The sequence below is a fragment of the Rhinopithecus bieti genome, unplaced genomic scaffold, assembly GCF_001698545.2.
Source record: "Rhinopithecus bieti isolate Rb0 unplaced genomic scaffold, ASM169854v2 scaffold_36840, whole genome shotgun sequence".
Classification (NCBI taxonomy): Eukaryota; Metazoa; Chordata; class Mammalia; order Primates; family Cercopithecidae; genus Rhinopithecus; species Rhinopithecus bieti.
Window position 1 is genome coordinate 2,568,862 of NW_016816502.1, and position 21,455 is coordinate 2,590,316.

The window sequence follows — 21,455 nt, forward strand, 5'->3', positions numbered from 1 at the left end:
ATAGTTTGTTGTTAGTATATAGAAATGCAAGTAATTTTGAACGTTGATTTCGTATCCTGTAACTTTACAGAATTTATTTACTTGTACTAACAGGTTTTGGTAGAGTCTTAAGGTTTTCTGTATCTGATATCATGTAATCTGCAAACACACTTTTTTTTTTTTTTTTTTTTTTTGGGCAAGAGTCTCGCTCTGTTGCCCAGGCTGGAGTGCAGTGGCATGATCTTCCGCTCATTGCAAGCTCTGCCTTCTGGGTTCATGCCATTCTCCTGCCTCAGCCTCCCGAGTAACTGGGACTACAGGCATCCGCCATCACGCCTGGCTAATTTTTGTATTTTTAGTAGAGACGGCGTTTCACAGTGTTAGCCAGGATGGTCTCAATCTCCTGACCTCGTGATCTGCCCGCCTCAGCCTCCCAAAGTGCTGGAATTACAGGCGTGAGCCACCGCACCTGGCCCAGACATTTTTACTTCTTTCTCGTTTGGATGCTTTTTATTTCTGCTTTTGTTTGTTTGTTTTTTTGTTTTCTTAATAGTTCTGACTAGGTCTTCTAATATTTTGTTAAATAGATATGGTGAGAACGGGTATCTTTGTCTTGTTCCTAATCTCAGAGGAAAAGCTTTCAGCTTTTCACCACTGAGTATGATGTTAGCTGTGAGCTTGTCTATAAGGCCTTTATTATGTTGAGGTACTTTTCCTCTATACATAATTAGTTGAGAGTTTGTATTATGAAAAAATATTGCATTTTGTCAAGTCATTTTATGTATCCGTTGAGATGTGCATGTAATTTTTATTCTTCATTCTCTTACCTTTCTTTCTATTTTAAAAAAATGATGAAACTAGTTTTCTTCAGACTTCTTTTGAGAAACACTGCTCTGTACTTTTTAAAATAGGACTTTAGTTATAAAAACTTGAACCAAAACGTTACTCTACGTGCCTCTCTATTTTCTAAAATTTCTTTCTTCTTAAGTATTATAAGATTCAGGATTAAAGCACAAGTAGAAGTTTATATACATACATATTTTACATACATATACACTTGAAATATATGTTATACATACATATATACGTATATATGCACATACATACATATACATATGCCTATATGTATATATTAATCTATGACATCATACGCACACAAAATCCTACTGTGAAACCAAAATGGCAGTGATAACAAAGCCTCACCTTTGGTTCTATGCCTGGGCCTCCTTTCAACCCAATCTGTTCCACTTTAGTTGCCCTTCATGTTTAGAGCTCTAAGTAAATTTTTTTAGGAGAAAAATAAAAGAGGACTTCATTGCCAAGAAGAAAGTTTGCAAACCATTAGACATGTTGATTCCTGAAGACTCTTCCAGCATGAACTTGTTTGCTATTTACTTGAAATAATGTCATTTATTTGAAAGATCTTGCTGGAGTAAAATGAGGAGCGTGATGGAGGGTAAAAATTGGAGAATGTCCTGCTTAGAGATTATTATACTAATTACTATGTAAAATTGTATAGCAGTCTGGTCTAAAATTTCATCTGAAACCGGTTTGGGGAATGTAGAGGTTCTGAAAGCTGTCCAACAATTACCCAATAGTGGTTAAGCAACATCTTACCACACCTCTAATTCTTCTTGCACATTTGTAACATTTGCTTGGCTTTGCAAGTGTAGCAAGCATAACTGAAACAACAATTGGGCTTGGTGTATTGGCTCATCCCTGTAGTCTCAGCACTTTGGGAAGCCCAGTGGGGAGGTTTACTTGAGGCCAGGAGTTCAAGACTAGTCTAGGCAAAAAAATAAAAATAGCCAGGGGTAGTGGTACATTCCTGTAGTCCCAGCAACTCAATAGGCTGAGGCAGGAGGATTGCTTGGGCCCAGGAGTTCGAGGTTTGCAGTGAACTAGGATCACACCACTGCACTCCAACATGGGTGACAGAGCAAGACCCTGCCTCTAAAACACAAAAAAAGAAAAGAAAGAAAGAAAAAAGAAATAACAATTGGATGTAGCCATACAGATTCATGAAAATGTGATATCCTACCTTGCAACTTTTCAGCGGGACAATACTTAGTAACACAGGCACCAAACAGAGATCTGATTCTCAGTAAAATCTGTAGGACAGCACAAAAGTGAATAAAAATCATTCTATTTCTTAAATTATTCTATTTCTATTTCTTATACATAATATCTATTCTATTGGTCTTTCCCAGTCAAAGCTCATGTTGAAATTTGATCCCCAATGTGGCAGTGTTGAAAGACTGAGCCTAGTGAGAGGCGTTTGGGGCAGGAGGGTGGATCCTTCTTGAATAGATTATACCCTTCAGAGGGAAGGAATAAGTGAATTCTAATAGAACATGAGTTTTATGTCTAATGAGTGTGTTGTAATAGAACGTCATTCTATTTCTTAAATTAATTATATAAGAACATAGTGTCTATTTAGATGTTCTGAATTATCTGTTCAGAGGGAACATAGTGCAGCATGCAGATGAACAGACTGCAGAAGAACTCAGTGTTCTTCATGAGCATTTAAAAGGTGGTTTTCTTTATCCTTTCCTATTTACTTTTATGATTATGCTTTAAATTATTTGTTCTTCATGGACTGCTAAACTTTCTACATGAATTAAATTTTCATTGAAAAACTTTATTCCCTGTACTATTTTTATTTTGGGTCATAAGCATCAACTTTTACTTTGAAATTATTATAGAGCTCATTTTTTTCCAATGTCTCATGATCCTGTGATCGATAATATGTTATAGATTATGGTTTTTAAAATTCGGTATCAATAATCACCACTGAGAGATATATTTTAAAATGACTCATTTGTTTCAATTCACATTATAAAAGGGATTTTCTCATGGATTAGGACACATATATTATCCTGTCATTTTTCAATTGTATTCTTTATTGAGAAGAAATGAATATCTTGTACCTGTTATTGCTAGATTTTCTGGCAACATCACATGATGTGTCCTAAAGTCACTAATGTGGCTCGCTGGTCACAATGATCTGGATGATCACTATAGCTTAGAAAACTTTTGTGGACATGGTGCCTTAATCTTTAATTAAGAGGAAAAAGTATTTCTAAACTTTAATCATATCACTTAAATCCAATTTCATGGTCATATTTTATTTTAAAATAATGTGTGCATTGCTCTTATTTAGGATCAGAGATATTCTTTTTACTTTCATAAAATAATGGGAATTGATTTGATATTTTGAAGTAATTAGTAAGTCCTACTCTCTTAGATATTCTAAAAAATAAGTATTTCAATGTAGGTAATTTAAAGAGGAAGCTATGATATATGATAGCTCTACTTAGTTAGGTTTATAGCTTTGGTCTTTCTAAATATACTTTTGCTTCTAATTTGTATCTTCTATCATAAGGTGGTAATAAAGCCTTATCATCTTATTTATAATAATATTTCTATGGCATCCAATGTTTCTATGGCTATATATGATATTACATATGTGACACTTCTTTAAAAATATAAAAAAATTCTTTAAAAACAGTTTAATAGCAAATATTAATCAGAAATTATAATTAATGGTGATGATTTTTAGAAAAATATGATTGACATGCAGCATTCTTGGACATGGGATGATGTCCCATACATAGATATTATGTATGTTAGTTTCTATTATTTTGTTCATTTACCTCTGTGTAATCCCATCATCTCAGTGTTATACAGGTCACCTGAAATCCATCAGAAGCAGAAACATCTGTCTTCTGTTACTTGCACCTGGAAGTGCTATCACCGTGAGTCCTGCACTTCTGAGTGATATAATCTGTTTTACTGTCATACTTTTAGGACACAAAGTGGGAAGCGGGATTTTAGGGGAAGAATAAATATCAGGAAAGGACAGGATTAACCTGCAAGGAGGAGAGCAGGTAGATTATCTTGGACTCTGTCTAGCCCATGTGGGAGTTTTGCAGTTTCCAGCATGGTTGGAACATGTGTGCTTGGATGAGGCCAAAAAATCCTCCCATATTGGAATTTCTTCATAGTGGTTCATAGTTTATCAAGATACTCATTGGCTGGTTGTGTATTGGTGGAATCAGGTTTGGGGTTGTTAGGGGTAGTTGATAGAAAGGAAAATTAGTGAGGATAGCAGTCACAGTTGCTATGAAGTTGAATGCTCTAGGTTGAAAATGACAGATATGTTAAGTTTGATGAGCAATACTTATCAATAGCAATGTAGGAACTCCTCAAATAACAAGTTATTATTTTGTGTAAACCCATCCTTACATGGATGACAGGCTACGGATAAGTTGGCGTGGGCATGCAGGAATTTGAATAACACACACTCACACCAGGGAGCTAGATGGTAGGGTATCTTGTGAACCAGTAACTGGATTGAGAAGCGTAGTAGATGATGAGGGGCAAAGTGCAAGGGCTGCAATATGTTCCCCTGGCAGCAGAACCTGTCATTCTCTAGGAAAGTGCCATGTCCTTTGAATGGTCACAGGGCACTTGGGAAATTGGAGAGGATTCAGTAATGCCTCAGACTGTCCGGAGTTGACTTTAGGCCAAGCACAGGTGTCCATGGCAGATTACTGCTTCGAAAGGGCTTTGAAGCAGTTTAGTCATAGAATGAAATAGGACATGAAGTCATGGATCATCCCTTCTCTGACTTTGTTACCAACTTCCTTTCCACCACCACTCCCAATTCATGCTGTCCAGGAGGGTTGTTTGTGAATGAAAACACTGATGTAGGAGTGAAAATGGTGCTGGTCAACATGTTTACTGCAAGCATTTTAGCATGGCATAGAAGATTTTCATGAACTGGGTCCCAAATTTTGTTCTCAAAAGTATAGACTTAGGAGACCAGTCTTCATGGTATAAATAAATTACTTTCTTGATGACAATCATACCAGTGGCATGGCCTATAACTTGAAAAACACAACCTATAACTTCAACCAATTAGAGATTCAAACTTGGTGACTTAATAAAGGAGGGGCAGAACAAATAATTTATATGAGACAATTTTACTGTAAATGCCATAAGTTTAGGATTAATCGTGTTTAATTATAAAAGGAAGTTCAAATACGTAGTATCCATTGTGTTTTCATGAAAATAATGTTCATTGTTGAAAAAGATTAAGAATAAGGATGGACTTTACTTAAACTCTTCCACAATCTTTAAGTTACTTAGCTGTCCAAAGGTCTTTATTATATTGGAAATATCATAAAACTGTAAATAGAAATTTGAAATACAGTTACCAGTGTCTAAACTCTAAGGACATTGCCATGAGCTAGATATGTTCTCTCAACTGTTTTGATCTTTTACTTTTTCGTTCTTGTTCTTTACAAAGTCATAACATCCTGAGAGGAATATCACATGTTTTTTTGCACTCAAGTACATATTAGTTACCCAGAAAATCAGAAATATATATCCATTCCTTCATGTCCATTTTATAGAATGCTCCATTCTAGGCTTGTTTTGGTTTAGTATTAATGTTTATGCACACTTTTGAACTTTGCTTAGCTCATTGTCTTCGAGACTATATGTCTAGGAGCAAAGAACTAAGCTATAGATAGGTCAATCATTCAACGTTACTTTTGGGACCTACTTGTCTCATACCTGTTACTGTTTCTCGGATCTTATTATTCCTGGCTCCAGATATAGTGTCCTGTTAAAAGAATTATAAATCAGATATTATGATTTATCATATTATGGTTTCCATATTATTAAAATATTCATTTTTCAATTATTTTCCCATGTGATATTAACGACTTTATTATCTTAGGTCCAGTAAGGGGTACAATGACAACTTAGGTATCATGTCAGTGTTTGTGAAATTCAAAACCAAGTAGAAAGATTAATCATGTACATTTTTGTATAATAAGGGAAAAGTGACGATTGGTCTTAAAGAGGTAATAGAGATTTGGGAATTTAAAAAAGAAGAGTTTCCTTTGATCAGGTATTCACATGCATTAATCACACATATATGCTTGTGAGTATATATAAAATGTGTAGAAAATACCTGAAACACACCAGATAAATAACATAGTTGTTAAGACTATGGCAAAATTGCTAACCTCAGAGAATCTGACTCAGGTGCTTTTCCAATATCTTGAAGAGAACTGACTTTAGCATGGGTTTTGAAGAATATTAGAGAGGAAAAATGCCTTGAATGGCAAAGTAACAAATGACATAATGGGGAACATAGAAATGGGAAATACTGACACATTTGTTGAAGTGATTTATTCCATATGGCATTCCAGAAAGGAAAGGTAGGGTCAGGCAAGGGTATCGATGGACACCTTTTGACCTGTCCCTGTTTCTCTGTTTGTTTGGTTTTTTTCCTAGATTAGTGAGATCAAGAGTAGGATGACTGAGGGTGGGCTATTGATAGCAATCTTTGATTAGTAAGTTATCTACCTCAGGGCACTGCAGAGAGATTTGGGATCTAGGAAAGTTTCTGTAAGTTAACTTTATTTTGGCTCATTTTCATTCTACACTCATTAAACCTCTAGCATCTTGGAAGTACATTGTGGAGCTTAAACCTCTAGCATCTTGGAAGTATGTTGTGGAGATGGTAGGATACCATTTCCTTTTCTGAGGTACCTCTTGGACTTCAATTTAGTTATTCCTTTCTGTTCAGCCAACCACTGTGGTGAATGGTTGATTTAGAGGTACATCCTGTGGTCCTGAGCTTTTCACTTGGAGCAGCAGCAGGTATTTTCATTTGTCCAGATGCCAGCCTCTAGCCAAGGCAATAGCTCCTGGGAGATTAATTCAATGTTTTCTCTTGCAGTCTGCAGGGTCATAGGTGAGGCCTCAAATGCCTTTCTCTTTGGAAAAGAAAAGGCACTCCTTATCAAGTACTTCACATTTTTTCCTTGCGTATCAAACTTATGCACATCAAGTTTTTAAAAAAATTTTCTCCCTTTGTTTCTCCAACATTGCATCATTCTCATAAAATACCTGTTGATTGGCTTTTTTTTCTTCACCTTGGTCCATGTGCTTTTGCACTGGGATAACGTTTCTTAAAAATTATGGTATGATGTTGGTAATGTCGACCTTGTTGCCAAAGAACATATTCTAAAAATTTTTAAGATTTTTTTTGATTCTATAATGAAATAATATGATTTAATAGCTATATTTATTTCTTCAACTCACTCTGATTACTTTATTTAAGAAGGATTTTTACAAACTTATTTGTACTGTCAATTTCCCCTAGAAATATCTTTAGAATTGGATCATTTTCATTTGTGATTTTTGACCAAAAAATCCTGCATATCTCTCTTGTCTTGTATATTCTCTGTCTCTTTCCCTCTCTTCTCTTATTCTTTCTCCTTTTTTCCTCACACACAAAATCAATATTTTTTAAAATTCCAATTTTAAATTGGTTTGAATTTTTTTTCATGCGATGGAAATATATTTTAAATATTGTAAAAATAATTATAATATATCACATCAATTTATGTAGATTTGTTTATCTCATGATTGCTAGATAATTAAGATTAAATTTTATTCTCCTGGTATTTTGGAAAATTTTGTATTATGGAATATTACCATATATTTTCAGGTGCAGAATGATGCCGAAATAAAACATAAAATCAAGATGCAAGTCTTACTTTACCCTGGCCTACAGATAACAGATTCTTATTTGCCATCTCACCGAGAAAATGAGCATGGTATAGTTTTGACCAGGGATGTAGCCATAAAACTCGTGAGCTTATATTTCACCAAGGATGAAGCACTTCCCCGGGCAATGAGAAGAAACCAACACATGCCTCTGGAGTCAAGACATCTGTTTAAGTTTGTTAACTGGAGTATACTTCTTCCTGAGAAGTATAGAAAAGACTATGTATATACTGAACCAATTCTTGGAGGACTTAGTTATTCATTGCCAGGACTTACAGACAGCAGAGCATTACCCTTGTTGGCCAATGATTCTCAGTTACAGAATTTGCCACTAACCTATATTCTTACTTGTCAACATGATGTCTTAAGAGACGATGGACTTATGTATGTTACAAGACTTCGAAATGTTGGAGTCCAAGTTGTTCATGACCATATTGAGGATGGAATTCATGGAGCTTTATCATACATGACTTCACCATTTTATTTACGTCTAGGTCTTAGGATAAGAGATATGTATGTAAGTTGGCTGGATAAGAATTTATAAATATATGATGATGATGTATAGGTATAGCCCTTACATGGTGGATTGTAATTTGTGATATTTTGTAGTTTGGGGGCAAAGAACAATGTCATTTGAGTTGTCTAAATCTATATTTGAATCATTTATAGCAGTTAATGTGTGCCCTTGAACAGTTATTAAATTTTCTGACTTGCAGACCCTGAATATGTAAAATGTATGTAATCTGGCCTATTTTCTCCTTACTTATAATTTATTATAATTATGTTGGTCCTAATAAGAACCAGTGCTTATTAAAGTTGAGAAATAAGAGTGGTTATTGGTAAATTAGGAAAGATAGTTTCCAGATAGGCACAGAAATCGTTGTAGTGAGTGGGAAGAGAAAAAAAGCACAGAACAAACTTGCTGCTAAAAATGTATGGAAACCACTGGACTAAATAAATTCTAAGGACCCTATTAGTTTCTTGTGACTATTGTAACAAATTACTACAAATTCAGTTGCTTAAAACAACAGATATTTATTCTCTTACAGTTCTGGGGTCCTAAACTATGAAATTAGGTCCAAACCAAGTCATAGGCAAGAGACATGCCTTTCTTGGAGACTCTCTAGAAGGTGCTCTTTGCCTCTTTTAACCTCAGGTGGCTGCCAGTATTCTTTGACTATTGTTAGATCACTTTAATCTTGAAGGCCAGCATCTTCCAATCTCTTTCTACTTCATCTTCACATTGCCTTTTTCTCTGCCTGTGTCTAATCTCCCTATGGGCTTCTCTTAGAAAAACAAATGTGTTTACACTTAGGAGGGTCTACCTGAATGGTCTAGGATAATCTCTGCATCTCACGATCCTCAATTTAATTGCATTTGCATATTTCCCCACCCTTTTCTATATAAAGTAACCCTCAGACATTAGGATGTAGTTATCCTTTGGGAGGCCATTTTTAAAACATTTTCAGTCAAGTTTTATTTTTTAAAGGAGGCAGCAGATCAATATAATTTAAGAACCTGATCTAAATATGCATTCAATAATGAAGAGCATTTGAGTATGGACTAGAAAAGTTTCTCCCAAAAACTTTCAAATATATCATCTGAAATTACCTGAAGAATAAATCACTTCATAGCCCTTTTGTTGACTGGAATCATAAACAAAACTGAAAATTTATTGCTATGAAAGCAGATCCATGGTACAATGTTATAAATTTTGAGTATTAAGCATAGTCAGTTGAATCCAATTAAGAAGTTAAAAATGTAGTAAGAAATGTGTATATGTATGAGTACGTGCATGTGTGTGTGAAAAATCTACTATTCAATTGACCCAAAAGCAACTTATTCAGTTGGGACCAGACATTTTTCTCAATTCTCCATTATTCAGAAGGCAATTCAGTCCACAAACAAAATGAGATTATTTTAATGTAGAAAGAAATTAATTATGTTCAAAGAGCCCTTTTTCTTTCACTCAATTTCAGTACCCCAAAGCTAAAAACGCATCCTTGACTATGACAAATGAAAATAAGTGTCACAGGAATCTGTTAATTTTTTCCTCTGAGAAATAAAATCTAAATGGAGATTTGATACTATATGCTCTGCTATATACACTAAGAAAATTGTACTTTTCATAATTCTGATTTAACCTGCTTTAAATTCAATACATTTTAAAATTTGTAATTTGTTTTTCATGATACTGAATCTGGTTCCAGTTCTTTTTCATCATTTAACATACTGGCTACCCATTCTAATTAGGAAAACAAGTCCTAGAAATCTCTTCATTTTGACAGCATGTGCTGATTTGTAAGCAAATCATTAAAAATGCAGCTCTCTAGGAAACAAATTTTGTTGATTGTCCTATTGTCTGAACATTTTTCACAATGATTCCTGACTAAAAATCCTTTCGATTTTGTAAGCACTACACTAGTGTGTAGTGTCACTAGTATGCACTTTCAAGCCTTGAAACAGGAAGGGTGGCTCACAGCTAGATAATAACTAAGTTTGTTTTAATTTTTGAAAAATTTTGTGTCTTGCAGAGCAGGAAAGCCCTTCTTTTTTTTGCTACGTAAGTATGTGGTAGAAACGTATGCTAAGGTAAGCCAGTCAATCCTTTTTTATTTATTTTGCAAATTTGGTCCCAGAATATTTCTGGAAGGAACCACAGCTAGACTAGCTTCTTTTACAGTCCCTTACCTCACTAATTTCTTTTGTGGCTTTATCCAGGCACTGTTACTATTTGCATGCTAAAGGATTCATTTCACTGGGTCTTACTTTCAAAGTTTGTTCCCTTTTGTATGGTGGTGTGAGCATTGTGATCAAGCCATTAAGTTTGGAAACAACTGAACAAAAGTCATCTGTTATAATGTACTTTATTTTATTTTCAAATTGACAATAATTGTACATATTCATGGGATACATAGTGGTGTTTCAATACATGTCATGTATAGTGATTATATCACGGTAATTGGCACATCATCTCAAACATTTAGAATTTCTTTGTGTTGGGAATGTTCAATATCCTTTTTTAGCTGCTTGAAATTATGTAATATATTATTGTTAACTATAATCATCCTACAGTGGTATAGAAACCACCTAGCTGTAATGTTGTATCTTTCAACAAATCTAATTTATTTCTTGACAGTGTAGGGGGAGACTTGATTACACCCCATGCCATGATAGCTAAAAATCCCAATGTTTTCAGTCTCTTTGTAGCTATGTTATCTAGACATTGATTTGTACTTACATCTCATCTTCCTTTCTAAGAGAAATAGTGATACAGAACCTGAGAGTCAAATTCAATATTCTCTAGGTACCAGGGCAAGTGTTTATGTTATAGTTTGTGTCTTAGTCCAAGTCCCAAGTCTTGATGATACAGCTCCATAACCTACCTTCATAATACCCAGGGAAAGTATACGGAAGAAATTCTTGACTTCATCTATCCAAATTTCTACAAGTCATCTGTTATTTTTACTGATAATCTGCCTGTGTCTCCTGGAAACACATAGGTGTAGGTTTCTGACACACATATCTAACATGTAAAGGAGTAACATTTCCAAAATACCTCCAAACAACCACATCCTAAAGGAAATCTCTAGGTTTTTCTGCTGAAATATCCATTCCAGCATTGTGTTTGTTTGCTAGAACTGCTCTAACAAAATGTCACAAACTGAGTGCCTTAAATAAACAAAAGGAATTTATTGCCTCATAGTTCAGAAGGCTAGAAGTTGAAGATCAAGGTGTCAGCAGGCCATGATCCCTCTGAAGGCATCAAGGATGGATTTGTTTCAGGACTCCTAGCCTGTAGCAGCATAACTCCAATCTTCACATGATATTCTCCCTTTGTATGTGTTCTTCCCCAATTTTCCCTTTTTATACAGATAGCAGTCAGATTAGACTAGGGCCCACCCTAATAACTTCATTTTAACCTTACTGTCTTTGTAAAGACCCTGTTTGCAAGTAAAATCACATGTAAAGTATTGGGGGTTAGGACTCCAACATATGTGTGTGTGCATATATGTGTGTGTGTGTATATATATATGTGTGTGTGTGTGTTTATATACATGTAGTGAGATATATATATGTGTTTGTGTGTGTGTGTGTGTATATGTGTGTGTGTGTTTATATACATGTAGTGAGATATATATATATATGTGTTTGTGTGTGTGTGTGTGTGTGTGTGTGTATGGCAAGTATTGTATGCTCCAATTTCTTAAAAGTAAAGAAAGGCCTCATGCCATTGGTGGTGTTCTGAAAGGAAGAGTCCATCAATTTTCCTAGCAAGTATCCTATGTTCCAATTTCTTAAAAGTAAAAAAAAAAGGTCTTGTGTCATTGGGTGTGTTCTGAAAGGAAGAGTCCATCAATTTTCCTTCTGTGCATTTCTCTCTGGGGAACAGGATACCAGTAAAAACTGAGCTGCTAGCTGAACACAGCTTAGGTCATATCAGAGCCTGCCATGAGCTCAGAACTACCCTTATGGATCATATCAAGGGTAGAACATACCACTCTTCTCTTGTCATGTTTGAGCCTATTTTGTACACTCACCTTCTACAAAGAAAATCATTTGCCCTTGAGACACAGAAGCTCCTTTTAAATCTAGTTCTGATTAATCCAGAACATTGTTCCATTTGTGTTATGTGAACTAGTACTTTTAATTTTTTCACATAGCTCTGTAGAGTCTTTTCAAAAAGTCTCTCACTGGTAGAACTTACTGGAACAATTTCTCCTAGCATGTGCCTTGGTGAGATGTTAATGACACTATGGGCAGTTCACAGAAGTCTGCTCCAAGCCTCACTGTGGACAGCAATATCCACATTTGTAGCAAGATTATCTGGGAACATCTTGGTTTGACTCCAATCCCAGCAGGAGGACCTCTCTCCTTTTTATTTATTTTTTTAAATCACATTTGTGGTATTCACAGCAGGAGCATATCCAAGATTACACACATCAAATACATGGCTAGCCCCACCGTGCAATAGGTAAAATTTCTCATGGAACTTTAAGACCAATGCAAAATTTATACATATATATGTATATATCTGTGTATGAGAGCATGTGTATAAAGAAGCGTTTAAAATATATATGCAAATCATGAAATCTATTTCAATCTGTTATCAGAAATGACATCCGTAACCTAGGTTTTGTGTGGCAGTGGCGGTGGGCTGGACTGCCATCTACCATGCCAGCTCCTCCTCCTGTGCCACTGCCCATGGCTCCCCCAAACAACTGGGGGAATGGGATCAGCCTCACCTAGGCCTTCGTGGGGTCCACACGCTACTGCCCTGGCTGTGATGCACCACCTCTCTGGCTCCCACGGGGTCCTCAGTGAGCTAGAGGCTGAGCAGCAGCCTTTGCAGCTGCGTGCAGCTGCCCCCTTTTTCAGCCTGCCTGTAATTATAATAAAGAAATACATATATAAAAATAAGTATAATGTAAATTTTGCATACCTTCAAGCCTGTTAATGAATATGGGGAATTCAAGTTCACTACTGTGTGATATACTTTCAGCTTTGACATAAACTCAAAGAGAAGACTGCTTTCGATTGTAGGCCTACACTCTTTGCTTGATTATTTTACTTCATCTCTGACCAAATTCTGTTCACTAATTTTCGTGCAGCTTGCACCGAATAAGGCAATCTTCAGTCTCAGTACTGAGCTATTGCAGCGGTTCAAAAAGATCTATGCCCTCGATGTGTACTGTTCTCCCTATCAGCTGTCACAGGCAGTGATGTGCATGACAAGGTGAATTGTATAGGATTTTATATTCCATCACTTTGGTATATATAATTTGGATATATATGTGTATAAATATCTGTTAGAATGGATGTAATAAAATAAATGGACAAAAATAAATGTCTATTAGAGTGTTTCCCTAAAATTAAAATATGGCTTATACTTTTCCACTTAAAGAAAACAAAATGAAACGTACGTAAATCAAAAGCTGATAATTTTTGAAGACGAATAAGACAAATAACACCACATGCCCCTCCCCAGACTCATAGAGATAATAAAAATGATACAATATTGGGAATGAAAAAGAAGACAGAAGATATTGAAATAATTATGTGACCGCTACATGCCATTGGGGGCACATATATAAAACCTAGAGGGCATGGGAAAGATACAAATGGGGGAAAAATGACACTTCCTATAGTATAGTTTGAAGTCAGATAACTTGATACCTCCAGCTTCATTCTTTTTGCCTAGGATTGTCTTGGCTATTCCAACTGTTTTGGTTCCACATGAATTTTAAAATTGTTTTTTCTAGTTCTGCGAAGAATGTTATTGGTAGTTTGACAGGAACAGCATTGAATCTGCACATTGCCTTAGGCAGGAAGGCCATTTTAATGATATTGATTCTTCCTATCCATGAGCGTGGGAAATTTTTCCATTTGTTTGTCATCTCTAATTTCTTTGAGCAGTGTTTAGTAATTTCCATTGTAGAGCTCTTTCAACTCCCTGGTTAGCTGTGTTCCAAGGTATTGTATTCTTTTTGTGGCACTTGTGAATGGGATTGTATTCCTGATTTGGCTCTTGGCTTGGCTGTTGTTGGTGTATAGGAATGCTAGGGATTTTTGTACAATGATTTTGTATCCTATAACTTTGCTGAAGTTGTTTATCAATTGAGGGAGCTTTGGGACAAGATTATGGGTTTTCTAGTTATAGAATTGTGTCATCTGCAAACAGGAATAATTTGACTTCCTCTCTTCCTGTTTGGTTGCCCTTTAGCTCTTTCTCTTGCCTGATTGCTCTGGCCAGGACTTCCAATACTCTGCTGAATAGGTGGTGAGAGAGAGCATCCTTGTCTTCCACCAGTTTTCAAGGGGAATGCTTCCAATTTTTGCCCATTCAGTATGATGTTGGGTGTGGGTTTGTCACAGGTGGCTCAAACAGCATGGTACTGGTACAAAAACAGACACAGACCAATGAAACAGAATAGAGAGCCCAGAAATAAGGCTGCACACTTGCGACCAACTGATCTTCAACAAAGCTGACAAAAACAAGCAATGGGGAAATGACTCCCTGTTTAATAAAATGGTACTGAAATAACTGGCTAACCATATCCAGAAGACTGAAACTGAACCCCTTTCTTATACCATATATATAAATCAATTCAAGATTGATTAAAGACTTAAATGTAAAATCCAAAACTATAAAAACCCTTCAAGACAACCTAGGCAATACCATTCCGGACATAGGAACAGGCAAAAATTTCACAATGAAGACGCCAACAGCAAACGCAACAAAAGCAAAAATTGACAAATGGCATCTAATTAAACTTAAGAGTTTCTGAATAGCTAAAGAAACTATCAACAGAATAAACAGATAATCTACAGAATGGGAGAAAATATTTGCAAAATATGCATCGGACAAAGGTCTAATATCCAGCATCTATAAGATACTTAAATTTACAATAGGAAAACAACCCCATTAAAAAGGGGGCAAAGGATATGAACAGATACCACTTTTCAAAAGAAGACAGACGTGACCAACAAGAATATGAAAAAAAGCTTAATATCACTGATCATTAGAGAAATGCAAATCAAAACCACAATGAAATACATCTCACGCCAGTCAGAACAGCTATTATTAACAAGTCAAAAAAATAACAGATGCTGCTGAGGTTGCAGAGAAAAGCGAATGCTTCTACATTGTTGGGAGTGTAAATTAGTTCAACCATTGTGGAAATCAGTGTGGAGATTCTTAATGAGCTAAAAACAGAACTATCATTTGACCCAGCAATCCCATAACTGGGTATATACCCAGAGGAATATAAATCATTCTACCATAAAGATATACGCATGTGAATGTTCACTGTAGCACTATTCACAATAGCAAAGTCATGGAATCAACCTAAATGTCCATCAAAGACAGAATGGATACAGAAAATGTGGTACATATATACCATGGAATACTATGCAGCCATAAAAAAGAATGAGATCATGTCTTTTGTGGGAACATGGATAGAGCTGGAGGCCATTATACTTATCTAACTAATGCAGAAACAGAAAACCAAATGCTGTGTGTTCTCATTTATAAGTGAGAGCTAAATGGTGAGAACTCATGGACACAAAGAAGGAAACAACAGACACTGGGGTCTACTTAAGGGTGGAGGGTGGAAGGAGAGAGAGGAGCAGAAAAATAACAATTGAGTACTAGGCTTAGTACCTGAGTGATGAAATAATCTGTACAACAAATCCTTGTGACATGAGTTTAGCTATGTAACAAACCTGCATATGTACTCTTGGACCTAAAATAAAAGTTAAAAAAAAAAAAGTAATTACTGGAAAAAAAATCACCATAGCTGGAAAAGAAAAAAAAAAGATCCTCCCTTAATTTATAAAGCTGAGAAAAATTGGAAAATTAATTAGTAATACATCACTGCAGAAGGCATCAGCAACAGATGGATTCATAGTAACATGAGTTTTATCAGAATTGCATGAGTTATTTAAAATTAATTAATTCTACTGTAATTGAAATTATTCCAAGTGACAGAAAAACAACAAAAACATTCCAATTCTTTTTTAGGAAGCAATCCAGCAATGTATCAAAAGAAAATACAATTTGAGCACGCAGGCATGCCATAGTGACTCAGTATCAGAATATATATCAATATAATTTATTACATCAAAAAATATATAGATATAGATTTAGCATGAGCAGAAGCTTTTTTTAAAAAAGAAATGAACCATATTAATTAAATTCTTTTTCTTAAAAAGAGAAGAACCATATGAATGAACGTGGTGATGAAGGAAGCTGGTCATTGGATGTAATAATTTAATAAGCGTGTTTCTATATTTTAAATATAATCAGAGTGAAACATGAATTGATTAAAATTCCGTTAATCCATTGTATGAATGGTGAAATGACGAAACATTATATTGGTATTATAAGTTAACTATATAATTAATTGATATTCATCCAAAACATTTTTCGGTTTGATTTATTTGTAAATAGGAAGTATGACTATTATGCGACGTCATGATAGTCTTCTTAACATTCTATTCTATTGTTTCCAATTCAAATCTATGTTTAATTTTCATCTTTTTATCCTTTTCTTTTTTTTTTTTTTTTTTTTTTTTTTTTGAGAGGTGAGTCTCGCTCCTGTTCCGCCAGGCTCTGCGAGTGGCAGTGGGCGGATCTCGTCTCACTGCAAGCTCCGCCTCCGGGTTTACCCATTCTTCGCTGCCTCAGCTCTCCGAGTAAGTGGATGGGACTGACAGGCAGCACCTCCACCTTCGCCCCGGGGCTAGTTTTTTTTGCATATTTTTAGTAAGAGACGGTTGGGTTTTCCACCTGTGTGGGTATGTCAGGATTGTTCGATCTTACCTGACCCTTCGTTGATGGGCTGGTTTGGCCATCTCTGGCCTTCGTGGCCGAAAGGTGCGGGATTGAGCGAGGGAATAGACATGGTGATGCCTATCTATTTTATCTTATATCTATATCTTCTTTTCTTCACACTAAGATTCCTGCTTCTCATGTACACTGGAGACAATAGAATTATATTGTTTTCCACCTGCTTTATCACACATTACACAGAAGTCGTTTTTAGAATAACATACAAATACAACCAGCAGTGTGATTATTGAAAATAGTTTAAAATGTTTTGCATGCGTTCTCTCCATTTGCTTTCTATTTTGTAAAAATAAACTTTTTATTTTGAAATAATATTTAGATTTTCAGAAAAGTTGCACTGATAGTATAGAGAATTTTTGTATTACTTTCACCCATTTCCCCTATTGTTAACATATTGCATAACCATAACACATTTGCCAAAAATAAGAAACCAACAATGGTATATTACTGCTAACTAAACTCCAGATTTTTTCAAAAATTTCAATATTTTTTCCAGTCATGGACTTTTTCAATTCTAGAATTTAATCTAGGGTGACCCAATGTTTCTATTTGTCATGTCTGTTTAGACTTCTCTGGTCTATGACAATTTCTCAGTGTTTGCTTATTTTTCATGACTTCATAGTTTTGAGGAGTACTTATCAGGTATTTTGTGAAATGTCCCTCAATTTGTATTTGTCTTATGTTTTTTCATAATCAGTCTGGATCATGGGTTTGAAAGGAAGACCACATAGGAGCAATGACCTTTTCATATCACATCAGGGAAAACAATGCTATCACCATGACTCGTAACTGATGATATTAACCTTATTCATTTGGCCAAGGTAGTTTTTCCCAGGAGTCTCTACCATAAAATTACTTTTGCCTCCATCTTTCTGTACTCCTTCGAAGCAGCTCATTAAGTTCAGCCCACACTTAAGGAGCAGGGAAAACTAAACTTTATCTTCTATAGGGTAAGAGCTACATAAATTGTTTGGAATTTTTCTGTAAGGAAGATTTGTCTCTTCTCTTTCATTTATTTATTCAATTATTTATTTATATCAGTGTGTTGAGATGTATTTATATATAAAATTTCCTTTTGGTCTAAAAAGTGCTATATAATATCTGAAGACAATCAGATTTTTCTTTCTTCTATTATATAAGTTATTGGATTTTGTTTGTTTGTTTGTTTGATTTTTGTTTTTTGTTTTTTCAGACAGAGTCTTGCTCTGTCCCGGGGTGGAGCGCAGTGGCACCATCTCGGCTCATTGCAACCTTCGCCTCCCAGGTTCAAATGATTCTCCTGTCTCTGAGTAACTGGGATTACAGGCGCGTGCCACACACCCGGCTAATTTTTATATTTTTAGTAGAGACAGGATTTCACCATGTTGGTCCGGTTGGTCTCCAACTCCTGACCTCGTGATTCACCAGCTTCAGCCTCTGAAAGTGCTGGGATTACAGGCATGAGCCACTGCGCCTGGCCTGTGCAAGGGAATTTTTAAGTTTAATAGTCTTACTATTAATAGAATGTGTCAGTATTGGCTACAATGGTTTAACTTTTTTTCCAGAATGTGTCAGTATTGGCTACAATGCTTTAACTTTTATTAACCTCATTAATAGGTATTTTCAAATCTTAATTTTTTAAGATTTCAGGAATATCTTGAATTATAGTTTTTAATAATTGTTCCATTCCCATGCTTTGGTTTTTCTTTCACGTACAGTATCATTATATCTGTTACATGTTCTTTCCCTGTCTTCATTTGCTGTTTTTTTAAAAGTCATTCTAATTTTGATCCTAATTTCTTTTTGCATTCACTTATATGTTTATATACTATAAATTTCAACATATTTGGTATACAATTCTGTGTGTTTTGGCAAATGTATAGCATCATGTAAATTTCACCATAATTGAGGCACAGAACAGCTTCATAGCTTGAAAATATTTTCTCCTATTTCTCCCTCGTAGTCAAACCCTTTTTTTTGCCCTCAGCCCCACGGAAACTACTGATCCATTTTTTCTGTAAATTTACCTTTTTCAGGATTTCACAAAAATGAACCATAGAGTATGTAGCCAGTAACTTCCTTTTATTTGAAACTTTTATCTCATTTTTATGCCATATTTCCCCTATGACATTTTCTGTATTCCTTGTAGCTTTATATAATTTTTATTCGCCTTTGTGTCCATTTTGGTTTAGTCTTTATTTTTGAAATGGTGTTGTTTATTTGTTCTTTCATTTGTTCAGGGGGTTATTTATTGTGTGTTATTGACTAATTTCTGAGTTTTCATAATTCTGGTTTATGATGTTCTTTCACATTGCAGATTTTTGTGTTAATGACTTTGGCTAATTTTAAAACATTAGGATATAGTTTTCTCTGCTTTGTGGGCTTTAATTGTCTATAAAGAGGTTATTTTGCTTATTATGTTTGCTATTATAATGACTCTGAATGATATTTAACCTCAGTTATTTCTGAGGCTTGTCTTCACAGGAAATTCATTAACTTAGAAGGTAGTTCCTTAGAAAGGAACCATGATTTTGTGTATTTTCTATTAATAACTTTTCTTCTTCTGTTGTTCTTATGAAATATTCCATTTTATTCCCACAATTTAATCCGCCTCTTTCCCTATTTCCTGCTTAATTTAGATTCTTTTCCAGTTTCTTCTCACTATGGGGTTCTTTTCTGGAAGAGCCTTTGATTGACTAGTGTTGAGGGACAGTAGGGCCCAGCCTGTTCCACCCCCTTCAGGTCACACTGAAGATAGTTTACACTCAGCATAAGGCTGTGCAAACCCCAGCCAGTTTCAACTGTTTTCTCAGATTTGTAACCACAATTTCAGGTGAATATTTGTTGGTTAATTCTTATTCTGTCAAATACTTCATCGCTTTCCTCAGCTTCCACCTGCACATAGGGAAGCTTATACCACAGAGGCTTTGTAGTTGTTGATAAATTATTCCCAACATAGATACTTGGAAGCTGGTTTGTTGTCATATTTTTGCCTCATATTTTTCTTCTTCTTATGTTGTCCATAGGTTTTGGTTTTCTTATATTTGTTTCTTTGTGAGTTCTTGTGAGGAGATTTGGGGATTTTCAAAAGTTGAGAACCTGTAGTAGAAGATTTTAACTCATTTTTTTCAGTAACTGATAGAAAAACACAAAAATTAAGTAAAAAAAAAGTTTCAATAACACAATTAATATAATTGACTTAATTTACACAAACCGAACCCATACTAAATAATGTCATAATACACATTATTTTAAAGTACATATGAAACTTTTTTTTAAAGTTCTTGGCCACAAAGCAATTATCCTCAAATTTAAAAAGATAGAAATACAGAGGTTAATAACAACTTCAGACTTAGGTTGGGAGTTACAGCATTGGTTCTCAGGCCTTCAGACTCAGGCTGAATTACATGATCGGCTTTCCTGGTTCTCCGGCTTGAAGATGACAGATAGTGAAACTACTACACCTCTCCAATCACATGCGCCAATTTCCACAATATGTTTCTTGTTTTATACACACATATATCTGCTTCTACATTCAGTCATGCACCCATAGCAACGTTTTGGTCAATGAAAGACTGCACATATTGATGGTGGTGCCAAAGGATTGTAATATTGTATTTTTATTGTACAGTTTCTAGGTTAAGATATTGATGTGGTTCAGCTCTGTGTCCCCACCGAAATCTCATGTTAAAGGAGGGTCCTGGAGGGAAGTGATTGTGTCATGGGAGCAGACTTCCCCCATGCTGTTCTTGTAATAGAGTTCCTATGAGATCTGGCTGTTTGAAAGTGTGTAGCACCTCTCCCTTCACTGGCTCTCTCTCCTGCTCCATCATGTGAACGTGTGCTGGCTTCCCCTTCCACCATGACTGTAAGTTTTAAAATATTCTGTTTGCGCCAGGCGCGGTGACTCACTACTGTAATCCCAGGACTTTTAGAGGCCTGGGCGGGTTGATCACCTGAGGTCAGGAGTTTGAGACCAACCTGGCCAACATGGTGAAACCCCATCTCTATTAAAAGTACAAAAATTAGCCAGGCGTGGTGGTGTGTACCTGTAATCTCAGCTACTTGAAAGGTTAAGGCAGGAAAATTGCTTGAACCCTTGAGGCGGGGGTTGCAGGCGGGGGTTGAGCAGAGATCGCGCCATTGCACTCCAGCCTGGACGACAGAGCCAGACTCCCATCTCAAAAAAACAAAACAAAACATAATAACAACAAAAAAATTATGCTTTTGTTCTTCCTTACTCTAAGGTTTGTTATTTGAGACATATACTGGGTTTCCTGCACTGTCACATGGTCTTTTTAAAAACAAAGTATTCAACTCTTAGTAACTGCCCATTAAATGTTTGTTTACTAACTGCCTAGCAACGTAATAAGGCTGTTGGATTGGACAGAACTTGCAGAAAATAAGTGCTGATTGCTTCTCAGAGCTCCTCTTTGTTGTTCTGCTAAGTATATTTATTTTGGTCCATGAAATGAAAAACTCAGCAGTGGAATTTGTACTCAGGAAGTTATGCAACACTTTATGGCAGGGCTTAACACAATGAAAATTCAGC

At 35.6% G+C, this 21,455-nt stretch overlaps 1 protein-coding gene across 1 annotated transcript in view; it reads left to right on the plus strand.

Moving 5' to 3' along the window:
* The window catches only part of LOC108517126 (arylacetamide deacetylase-like 2), a 27,646-nt gene extending 19,530 nt beyond the window's left edge, over positions 1-8,116 (plus strand). Inside the window, 1 exon segment of the mRNA XM_017854920.1 lies at positions 7,514-8,116. Coding sequence (XP_017710409.1) covers positions 7,514-8,116 — 603 coding nt within the window.
* The last annotated feature ends 13,339 nt before the right edge of the window (positions 8,117-21,455 follow it).